Below are 11,740 nucleotides of genomic sequence, written 5' to 3' on the forward strand. Positions count from 1 at the left end.
GATTCGGCTCTCCTCCCATCTCCTATGCTACTACCGTGGATTCTCTTACCTTGTTAATATAGGAGTATAGGACCAAATATTGCCTAATCGGTTATGCGCGTAGCTATAATTTCTTTCCCGATTTTGCTGTGCTCCTGCGCTGTACTAGCCGTTTTACAGCAGAAAATTCTAGGCAGCTCAACACGTCTCTAGTTTCTGATTATGGTATGCAATGAAGACTGAAGAGTCACTATGTTTGAGCTGGACATCACGGTATTCATATGCAGATTTGCTCTGGCTGATTTTGGTCCCCTGAATTTAGCTCCAGACAAGTCTCAGACCGAGTCGCTACGATTTTTTTGGTTGACAAACAACACATATCATATGCTCTCACAAATACGCATATACGCTCATATGATTGTTTGGCGGTAATTCTTTTCCTGATTTTGATGTGCTTCTGCGCTGTACTAGCCGTTGTACAGCAGGAAATTCTAGGCAACTCAACACGTCTGGATTTATGTTGAGGGTGGGTCACACACTGACACTAACGCGACTCCAGATTCTAATTATGGCATGTAATGAATAGTTATACTATGAAACACAGCGAACACTTGGCAGATTGCTCTAGAAAAAACAGTTGCCAGATTGTGATGGGCGCGAAGCCTCACTTAAGAAGTGTGGTTGCACACAAGCCTGGCCACTCGGGAGAGGAGCTCTAAGCATGTGCTCACTACACACTCGTATGAGCGCTTATTAGGTGCATGAAGATCTGCGCTAGCTTTTCCCCCTCTCAGCCATCTTTTTTTCTGTTATCACTCACACCACACAATCTTTGAATTTGAAAAGATCACTTAAACATAGCAACTAAAATGTTCGAAAAATAATTTGAATTTATCAATGACATCACATATACATTTTAAGCATTTGTTTTGAATTTAAATAATTTTTAATTGTATTGTGCACAAAAAAAAATCGAACTATTTTTCACACAAAAGTAGGGTGTGTAGTCACACACAAATTTTCCTTGGTGACTCGAGGGACGACCCCATTTTGGGCATCTGCGGCGCCTTGCGATCACGCCCTCCTCGATCCACCGCCCACCGCCAGTCTACCACCACCCGGGCCTCCATCTAAATCCCCTCTCCCCTCCGACACTGGTGAGCCCCCACCCTAAAATGTAAGTCTCGTCGCCAGCGAGCTACAAACTCGCACTGCACCCACCCACCCCTAAGTTTAGGCCTCACATGCTCTGGCCATGCCGCAGCCAGCCGTGTCGTCCCTCTCTCCTGCGAGGTCGACGAGTCTTCCCGACCGCGAACCGTCTCTCCCATCTTCGGCCATCATCGAATGCTAAGCAGGCCTCAGCCCACCACTCTCCCTACACTGGCGTCACGTCAATAATCAACGCTTAATGCGTCGAATAGGGTTTGACATCTGCGGATACTCAAGAAACCATACAAGCCGGGCTAAACGTTGGGCATACGATCATCCCTAACGGCCCAGCCCATTTCTGGGCGTCATCCACCAGAGAACAACCCCGAGCCACACAAAACCGGGAAAGCTTCCTCTCGAAAAAAAACGAGCAGCTCCCTCCTTCCACACGCCCAAATGTTGGCCACCGCCGCCTGCCGCGGGCCAGCGCCGGCGCTCCCCGCCGCGAGACCCGGCGGCGGCTACCTCCTTGGCCGGGTCCGCATCTCCAAGCGGAGACCGCCGATGAGCAGGAGAAGCGCGGTGGTGCGGTGCGGGCTGCTCCCCGTGGACCCGTGGGCGCCCACCATGGACTCCCAGAGCATCGCGTCGCAGCTCTTCGCCGTGTCGCTGTTCCCGTACCTCGGCTTCCTCTACTTCATGACCAGGTCCAAGACGGCGCCCGGCCTCACGCTCTTCGGCTTCTACTTCCTCCTCGCCTTCGTCGGCGCCACCAGTACGCGTCCTCCTCTTCTCCCCCTCTCTCGATTTCACATGTCAGTCTGCTTATACAGTTGAGTGACACTGAATAAACGTGAAAAATTAATGGCGATGCATGATGCAGAAGGTTGCTTACAGTAAAATTGTTAGAGACCTGAATGATGTATTATTGTGTAATTGCGTTATATTCAGAAATTTTACACTTTGTTTGTCAGTATAGATGAAGGCATGATGCTGTACTTGGAAAGAACAGTATAGATTTCATGTCTTCATGATGAAAACTGTCACAAGTAACAGAGGAAGGGTATAGTGGGAGAACTTGAAAAAAAATGACACACATTATGTGGCTGTGGGAAATATTTTATCAATAAAAGGCCTAGGTATTCAGGTTACATTTGCACAATGTGCTCCTTAGATGGTCCACAAAACATTGCAACCGATAGCATTATTGGGTGCGTAAACGCATTAAGTGTGTGGAATGGGTAAATGTTAACACACAATGTTCACTCCAGGTTATAAAAACTGCCTGATATTTTTTTGCGATAATTCACGAGCATGTACTATTTTCTTTAGAAAATGCTCATCTCTTTTGGATCAATTTTCATTACATAATTTAGGGGATTGTTGGAAAAGAGATGACTAATGAAATTATAGTATGTGAATTTTGCTACTGAATTGATTTTTGTTAAGAAAGTGGTAGGAAAATGGGTTGTGGAAATCAGTACAGTGCACACTGCATGGTCCAGAAAAAAGATACTAGTGATAGTTTATTCCTAGATCACAGCCTTGCAATTTTGTTGGCACTCAATGTTGAACACAATGTGTACTTCTGTTCGTGTGCTCTACACATAGGCCTGTTATGTTTTAAATCTTTTCATCTCTCTTTAATTAGCTTATCTAGCTACGTTATTAATTATTTCCCTGTTGTTTCATGCACATTTCACCGGCCTTTTATCCCCGGAGCAGTACCTGCTGGGATATATGGTAATTGCATCATAATTCTGAGTGAATCTTAACATACCTCGTCTAAATCCCTACAACAAGTATTTACCGATAAGGTGATGTCCTTTTTCAGCCAAAGTTCACTATGGGACCTCTCTTTCTAATGTGGACTTGCTACACGGGTCAGCAGAATCGTTACTTACACTCACCAATCTGTTCATCGTGCTGGGGCTGAGGGGGGCTCTAAGAAAGCTGAAGGATGGAGAGGAGAGCAATTCTGAAGCTTCTCAGGACAATAAGGAAAAGAGTTCTGTCTAGATGCTGTCGTTAGCTTCCCAGAGCGTGCTTGTATATCATTGAGGATTGCTTTTGGTACGTGTTGTGAACTTGTGATGACATTCTAGCCTAGGAGTGTACATTTCTTTTGCTCAATTGGAGTAGTTTATAAAGGCATGTTTAATAAGCTGCACAGGTTGGCTCTTGTGCATATGCTGATCCATAATATATTGAAGTTATGGAGGTAGTGCCATTTCTTTTACGGAGTAAATTATTGTTCGATTGGCCGGTGTATGACCAATAGAAATACTATATGTAGCTTCCGTAGTGGTAACTGATCATATGATAAGTGTACCACCTGTGATCACACAAGTCTGAATCTAATTCTAGCGCGGCACCTTACAGGGTCTGAATCTCTGGCTGGAAAAACTTGGTCGGATTCAAGAACTCGTCGAGCTGAGCCTCAAAGTCCATGTCAGTCCCAAGGCCGGCACCCGCCGCGTAGCCATAGCTACCGGCATGCTGGTAACAGGAGCTTGTTGGCGGGCAGCAGCCGTCCATGGCCGCGGGTGGCTCTGCCGCCCACCAATGCATCTCTTCCTGTGTCGCAGCCGGCGATCCCTGCTCCTGGCCGGATGCAGGTGGCTGCTGCTGCTGCGCGCTTAGGAGCGACAGCGCGGGGGCCTGGGCGCAGGTGTGGTCACCGTGGTACACGACGTTGAAGAGAAGAGGATCGCCGGCGGCGCGCTGCACCTGCTTGGTGGCCTGGCAGCCCCGGGTGTGCCGGTGCGTGCACCGGAAGTACGCCCTCGGGTACGGGGCGCCGAGGATGTCCTTCTGGCCGTACTTCCGCCAGCTGAGCCCGTCGTCGAGCGGCGCCGTGTCCTGCACCGACGCCACCCGCACCTGCCTTCTGGTCCTCGCCGCCGTGGCCGCCTTCCTGCTGCTGTTCCTCGGCTGGCCACTGTTCTTACCGGCGCCGGCATTGCCACCGCCGTAGCCGGCTAGGCAGACGGCCCTGTCGACGGACGCGGCCAGCGCGCCGCAGAGCTCCCTCGCGGCGGCCGGCGCGTCGTTGTTGTCGACCTGCGCACCCAGCTCCCTCGCCATCGCCTGTAGCCGGTCCAGCTCCGATGCTAGCACCATGTCCTCCATGCCCGGTACTCGGCTGGACTTGATCGATCGATCAGTGTTGTCTCATGAGAGTGTATGCGCGTTCGTGGGTTTGTTCTTGTGATGATTGGTGTGGCTTTGACGGGGAGTCGTCGGGTCGTGAGGTTTTATAGTGCTGGACTGAGTACGGTACGAGCTACTGTTCTTGGCTGGGAATTGATCAGTCTCGAGGTTTGACTGAAGACCGTTGAAAAGTTTGTGACTAACATAACACAAGAGAATAATACACATCTGTCATCTGCTCCTAGGCAACGAGACTGTCTATCCATAATATCTGACCACTTGCTACACTTCGGTCTTAACTGAATGATTAACTTCCAACACAGGCACCGTGACGTGGCTGGCCGCAGTAGCCAGTGGCGTCACCATCACCGGTCAGGGTAATGGCAAAGGTAAAATGGCATGAAGTCGAGTGTGTTTTTCCTGGAAGATTCATGGATTGTAACCGTGGAGCCGTGGAGGAGGATGGAAAAGAACCGGTTCGCGTTCGCGTTGGCGTTGCGTCCTGTCAGTACGTGTTGACGTGTTGTGTGGCACTGATACTGTCGATTCCTCGATGAAATTTGTGATGGTGCTGAACTGATGCAACAGGGAGCAGGAGCAGGAAGATGGCCGGAAGGCTCGCATACTTCGTGGGTCGCTGGAAACCTTTAGCTCTATGCTTTGTTTGAGCCTGAAGCTACTTTCGCTATCAAGAGTTTGGAAAGTCATCTGACCATTGGCAAAGGGAAAATTGGTCAACTTATAGTTTGCTCATCATTTGACCAATATTAGAAGGACCAATGCACATAGAATTGGTACTACCTCCGTTCTTCAAAACATGTCTCATATTTGTATCTACTAGCACATAAGCTTGTATGTTGCTATGGGTTGATCCTACCTGAAAACCTAACAATCTTGGCAGTTGATCCAACCGAACGGAAACGTCCCAATCACCCCAAGAAAACCCCGTTGATTCGTTTCGTTCGTGATCACCACGAACCTCGAGAGAGCTTTCATTACGCACCACCCCTTCCACCCACGCACCATCTGCCCCACCCTCCACCATGAAAGATTGAATAGAACAATAATCAATAATAATTTAAGGCACAAACCGAACGGCTAACCCTAACCCTAACTTGGACTACAAGTAGTATGAATAGTCTAACATCCCCCTGTAGCATCAACGTGGATTCAACAACGTTGATACTGAATCAAATATCGGTGAATGGTTGATTGGCAAGCCACTTGGTGAAGATATCAACAAATGGAGCAATCGATGGAACATGAAGAACACGCACTTGTCCTAGTGCAACCTTCTCCCGAACAAAGTAAATGTTAATCTTGATATATTTGGTCAGACGATGTTGAACATGATTCCCAAACATGTAGACAGCTGAAATGTTGTCGCAATAAATAATAGTAGCTTTCTCAATAGGACGGTGCAACTCCGATAATAACTAACAAAGCCAAATAGTATCAGCAACAACATGTGCCACATCATGGTACTCAGCCTCAGCAGACGAGCAGGATAACATAACCTGTCTTTTAGGGGACCAGGAAATCAAATTGTTACCAAGAAAAACACAAAACCCAGATGTGGACCTAGAAGTATCTGGACAACCAGCCTAGTCTGCATCAGAGGTGCCGTCAAAGAAGTAGGAGGAGAATTGTTGATATGAAAACCGTTTTCAAGAGTGCCTTTGAGATGTCTGAGTATGCGTTTGACATGGTTGAAGTGAGGGAGACGAGGATCATGCATGTATAAATAAGATTATTGGAAAGCAATGTAAATTTCAGGACGAGTAATAGTGTGATATGGAACATCACCAGTAAGACTACGATAAATAGTAGCTTTAGATTAAGGTTCACCATCGACATAAAGTTTGAATGTAGTATCGACATGAGTGCGAGAAGGTTGGCAATCAAGCATACCAACACGAGAGAGTAGATCAAGAATGTATTGTCCTTAGGCAAGGAAAAGACCAGAAGAATCACAAAGAACTGCAATGCCCAAAAATGATGGAGGAGACCAAGATCAATCATAGAAAACTCGGATTGAAGAAGAGTAAAATGTGATCTAAAAAGATTTGAGACGATGCAGTAAGAATATCATCATGGACACAAAGAAGCAAGTAGGAGATATCGGAATTATGCTGGTAAACAAAGAGAGAAGTCTCGGGTAGAGAGGAAAACCAATAGTTTGAATGAAGGAAGGAAAACATTGGAACCAAGCGCGAGGTCCTTATTTGAGACCATAAAGGAATTTTGGTGGAAGACATACATGATTGGCAAGGGTAGGAGTGGACAGAAACATAGTGTTGGGAATTAAGAAAAAGTGTGTGTACAACGGATTTGGTGCGCAGAGGAAAAGTCCAAGCAACGTGTATATAATCATCGAGTATGATAAGATAATATTTAAAACCGGAAACACTGGGATGTCCAAATATCACGATGTAGTAATTCAAACGGACAAGTACTGGTGGAGCTAGAGGAACTAAAGGGGAGACAAACATGTTTGCCTAATTGAAAAGACTCACAAAGCGATGAATTATGAGAATCTCGATTATAAGGTTTAAAATATTCACTATGTAGAGACGATAAAACAACATTATCCGGTGTCGTTGGTTCCATAGATCAACTGAGGCCACCATGAACGTGGGAGGAGCGCCGGGGGACACCATGAAGGGAGTATAAATCAACAGAGTTACTGAAGCGTGCGATCTCGGCCTTGGTCAGATACGCCTTCACCGATATACCAAAGAGGTCAAACTCGACATAAACAAGATTATCATGAATGAATTGGTGAACTGAAGCTAGCTTTTTAATGAGAGCTGGAGCAACAAGAACATCACGAAGAAGCGGTGGTTTGGTAGGAGAAAGAATTTGATCTTGATCAACACAATAAATCGGAATAGAGGAACCATTACCGAGTGTAATAGAAGGAAAAAAAGAAGATTTGGTATAAGAAGTCAACACATTACTAGATGCAGACGACTAGAAGCACCGGAATCGAAAAACCAATCCGTACCTGAGTTTCCTTGAGAAGCGAGATTATTCATGGCCTGAAAAAAGGCAGCTTGATCCCATCTCGGTGTCGAGGTTGAGGTTGGTGTAGGCAAGAGTGCACGATGATGTGTCGTTATCGGCAGCAAAGCCAGGGGGCTTGTAGTCGGCACCACCGTCGGGGTATGTAGTGGGGTGATGGAGCACCGCATGGAGCATATGTTGGAGCGGTGTATGTCGGAGAAGCGTCCTCTGGAGCGTATGTTGGAGTATTGTACGCTGGAAGAGCGTATGTTGGAGTAGCATGTTCGGCGTGCCGCGGTAGTTAGGGCTAGTGTAACATCCCAAATTTCAAAACAAAGCAGAAATGAATTTTCCTTTTTCCAAAAATGAGGACCAACAAAAACTTTTCTGGATTAGAGTGTTATGCCTAGTGCTCCTACCTATTACTTGTGTTCTTGCCTTGATGAGTGTGGTATACTTATGTGATACACCCTCAAACCCTAGAGTGATCAAGTGAGGATCACAAACCAAATAAAAACAAAAAGAGAAAGAAATCAAATAAGAAGAACCCTAAACCTTTTCCAAAATCATTTGGATCTGGTTTTGAGAAACCCAAAATAGAAGAAAGCTATATGTGGGCCTATAGCCCTAATAGGTAAATATTGAACCCTACCTTCTCTTATTTTACTAAATGGTAGTGAACCATTGTAAAACTTGTTAAACCCTAAACCACATCCCTCTTGACATCAATCTTTGAAAAATAGAATAAAAAGGAAAAATCTTATTTTAGAAAGAAGCATATATGCCTATGGCTATTTTGTAAAACTTCCCCTAGGCCTTTCTACTTTATGTAGAGAATTGGAAAGTATTCTTAAACCTTATCTAGTACTTTTCCAACACAATCCAAAGTGGAACACAAGGTTTTCAAAAAGAGAGTAATAATGCCATAGAGGTATATGAGGGCAAAATATCAATTTGTGAAATTGAGGATCTTGACCCTAGACTTGAAGTGGAATGGGTGGATCACTCCTATATACCTTTTCAACTCTCAACAACATCAATTGGGTCAAGCCAAGTTCAATAAAAATCAAGTGCCACATATGCATAGAGGCATATGTGACCCGTAGCCATTTTCACCAATTCTTGTCCTATGCCCTTCTACTTTTACCAAATGGTGTGAAACCATCTCTGAACCCAATCTAACCCTAACTTGACCCTCCACCTTGCTCAAGTAAAGCAAGGGGAGCACCTTACAAGAATAAGAAAAATTGACTTGTCATCTCCTATGTGTTTTGGCCAATTTTACAAATCTTTGAGCTAGACCTCTTGGAATGGTTTCAATGGTTTGAAATTGCTTCTAAACTAATAAGAATGACATTGGAGTCAAGTCAAGTCCAATCAAATGGAGAGAAACCCAATAGTGGGATATTTCCATTTTCCTCACATACACATAGGGCCAATTTATCAACTCTTGATCTAGGCACCAACCTTGCCTCAAAATGGTTGGAACCTTTCATCCAACTTCATCTAACACCAAATAAAACCTCACCCTTGTCAAAGCAAGGCCAAGAAAAATAAAAGTTTAAATAGTTAGAAATTCACAAAACCTCACATAGGGCTTATGCCATTTTTCTAAATTTTGACCCTAGCCCATTTTGGCCTTCACCATTAGTTGTATAATGATGCTAAACATCTATTACAACTTTTGGAATCCAAGAAACCCAATTCAAATCAATTTCAAACTCAATTGGGGATCACATGCAATAATGGTCAAATCTGCCATAATTATTCTGGTCCCTACTTTGAGCCTCTCCATTTCAAGTTTTTCAAACTAGACTTTCCCAACTCTTTGCATGTCATCCAAGAGGACATCAAGGTGAGCAACTTTTGTAAAGACCACCCTGCCAAAATCCTTATTAATCAATTGCTAGGCTCATCCAAAGTTGGCACTTTTAATTAAGTGGAACAATCTCCCACTTAGGGAATTTGCTATATTTCGATTTTCTAAATTCCACCACCACCTTTCTTTGCCTCTGGTCATTTAGAACCAAACCAATTACACCCCTTTCAAAATTGTCAACCTTTTTAGCCAATTCAAATTTGGGCAAAATTTGATGAAACATAAATAGGGAACCACACACACTATTTGAAATAGTGTCCTACACTACCCATAATCTACCCCAACCTACACCATTCTGTTCCCTTGTCCCCTCTCACCCTACAACACACAAAAACCCTAGAGGAGCTAGCTACACATGGCCTAGCCATGGCCATGCCGGCCATGGACATACCCTCTTGCTCCCCCTCTCTTCTCTTCACTCTAGCACCGACCACCTTGCCCTACTGCCTCCCCTTGGTCCCCTGAGCAAGCTCATACACGCCATTAGTCGAAAGGTGGACCACAGAGCCCAGGCCAGCACGCGCCCACGACGCACCGGGTGCGACAGGAGCGGCATGGCCATGCCATTGCATGTCTGCCGACGCGCGCACCGCGGCCACCCATTGACTCGCCGCCCGCTCCATCCCTGGCCCCCTCTCTTCTCCCTGAGCATCAGCGCCGCACCGCGAATCCACCAGACACGCTCGCAACCACGGCCCTGGACCACCGCCGCCGGAGACGTCGACACGATCCCGTGAACGCCGCCGCAAGCACGGACGCAATGCGTCGTCGCCAGACCGTCCCCACCTCGCCATCACGCTCGTTAGCTTCGCACTGGATCTCGCCTACCTAACGCCGCCCTCGCCCATCCCCATTACTCGCCGAAACACCGCGACCATGTCGGCTCCGCCGCGGACCTCCGGCCACCTCGCGTCGCTATAAAAGGAGGACGATCCCGCCTCCATCTCCACACCAAACTTGCTTCCCTCTCTCTTCGATCCTCCTCGACCATCTCTCTCCCTCAATTACCCACCGAGCCCTCCAATTGCACGCCGGAGACCCGCAAGCCGACGCAGACGCCGCCGCCGATTGGAGCCCTCCCCGGAGACGCCACTGCTACCAGGAGGACCGCCGTCTTCGACAACGTCGCTGCGCACCTCGCCGTCGACCGCCGGAGCTCCGACGACCGCTCCGACCCCCTACCTCCGCCGTGCCCGCGTCTGCCTCTTGTCGACGACGACGACGATCCCCCGCCGTTGGATCTTGATCTGATCGCACGGCCACCACTCGCGCGTACCGATTCGGTAAGCCACCGTCACTGACGCGCGGGCCCCTTTGTCAGCTGGCCCGAAACGTTACCGGGCTGGCTTGGGCCATGTTTAAATCTTTCAGTCCATTCGGCTTTCCCGCCAGCCCAGCTAGTTCAAATTGGTTTTAAACTTTTTCAAATAATTGTATCATCGCCTCCACTTTGAAATTCAACCATTTCAAATTGGCTAAACCAAATCTAGTGAATTTTATACCGTTGGAAAGCTAGTGAAATTATCTACCAAATGCCACTAGTCCCACTTCCAGATCTTGTGTAGAATTAATGTGACATAAATAACAAGTCAGGGAGTTTTGTGACTTCAAATAAATCTCAAAAATCAACCAAAAGAGATATTGAGTTGATTCCAACTCCAATAGCTCACATTTGACTTACACTAATTGTTTATGCAATAAAATGGTGTGGTCACTTTGCATGATCATGCCCTAGTTTAAGTAATGGATAATATGGCTAGTTTAACTAGTGGATATTGTCCCAAAACTATTAAGCAATTCTTGTGAAGTCTTATACTTCATTTAAATCTTGTCTCAAATGAATTCATGTGATGTTTGGACCCCTGGCCAAACTCACTTATATGAATTACTTAGGGATTTAAATCATATGTAGTGTTATTAAATGGTATGAGGTACTCTACCTCATTTAAATCAATTTCTCAAATGATGATGATGAAGGGTTGACTTGGGTCAACATGATTTCATGTATAATTGTTTGAGAAATTAAATCTTAAGAAGATTTCAATGAGAGAAAAGTATTTCTCAAACACTAGATGGAAACTATCTTTTACATATGTAAGGAGAGGAAATTATTTTCCTCAAGCAACACAACCAATGCACCCCAATTATAGAAATTGTGTGAATAGAATAATTGGTATAAGTACAAGCAATGTTAGAATAGCCAATGAATTGTTGATGATGTTAAATCACCTCAATGGTAGTTGTTAACCTAGTTACAACTATGTGTTAAATCATATGAGAGGTTTCCCTCTCATTTAAATCTTGGTCTCAAGTAATTCAACATGAGGTAGTGACCATGGTCTATATAATCTCATGTTGAGTACTTGGTGACATTAAATCACTACCATGTTAGTATTAAATTGTATGAGGTATGGAACCTCATTTAAATCATTTTCTTAAATGATAAGTATGAAGAGGTTGACTTTGGTCAACCTAGGTCATATATTATTCATAAGAGAAATTAAATCTTAATAAGGTAATGAGAGGAAATTATTTCTCTAAGTAATTAAAAGTAACACATAAGTTAGTATG

At 45.4% G+C, this 11,740-nt stretch overlaps 2 protein-coding genes across 3 annotated transcripts; one reads left to right on the plus strand and one right to left on the minus strand.

Annotated features, from left to right (window-relative positions):
• The first annotated feature begins 1,572 nt into the window (after positions 1–1,572).
• Positions 1,573–3,370, plus strand: LOC124707046. Of its 2 annotated transcripts, none has more exons than XM_047238707.1 (3): positions 1,573–1,906; positions 2,857–2,874; positions 2,966–3,370. In XM_047238707.1, the coding sequence occupies exons 1-3, from the start codon at positions 1,588–1,590 to the stop codon at positions 3,148–3,150; spliced, it is 522 nt and encodes a 173-aa protein (XP_047094663.1). In that variant the 5' UTR covers positions 1,573–1,587; the 3' UTR covers positions 3,151–3,370. The 2 variants fall into 2 exon arrangements, with proteins under 2 accessions (XP_047094663.1, XP_047094664.1); XM_047238708.1 differs by having other exon boundaries at positions 1,680–1,906; positions 2,824–2,874.
• Positions 3,286–4,348, minus strand: LOC124707045 (transcription factor WRKY19-like). The gene has a single exon (XM_047238706.1). It carries the CDS (start codon positions 4,261–4,263, stop codon positions 3,508–3,510), a length of 756 nt encoding a protein of 251 aa, XP_047094662.1. The 5' UTR covers positions 4,264–4,348; the 3' UTR covers positions 3,286–3,507.
• Positions 4,349–11,740: the final 7,392 nt, after the last annotated feature.

Source organism: Lolium rigidum, chromosome 4 (assembly GCF_022539505.1).
Source record: "Lolium rigidum isolate FL_2022 chromosome 4, APGP_CSIRO_Lrig_0.1, whole genome shotgun sequence".
Taxonomy (NCBI): Eukaryota; Viridiplantae; Streptophyta; class Magnoliopsida; order Poales; family Poaceae; genus Lolium; species Lolium rigidum.

What these genes read in the sequence shown, in the direction of transcription:
- LOC124707046 (XM_047238707.1), top strand. Translation starts at nt 1,588, where the DNA reads ATGTTGGCCACCGCCGCCTGCCGCGGGCCAGCGCCGGCGCTCCCCGCC.
- LOC124707045 (XM_047238706.1), bottom strand. Translation starts at nt 4,263, where the DNA reads ATGGAGGACATGGTGCTAGCATCGGAGCTGGACCGGCTACAGGCGATG.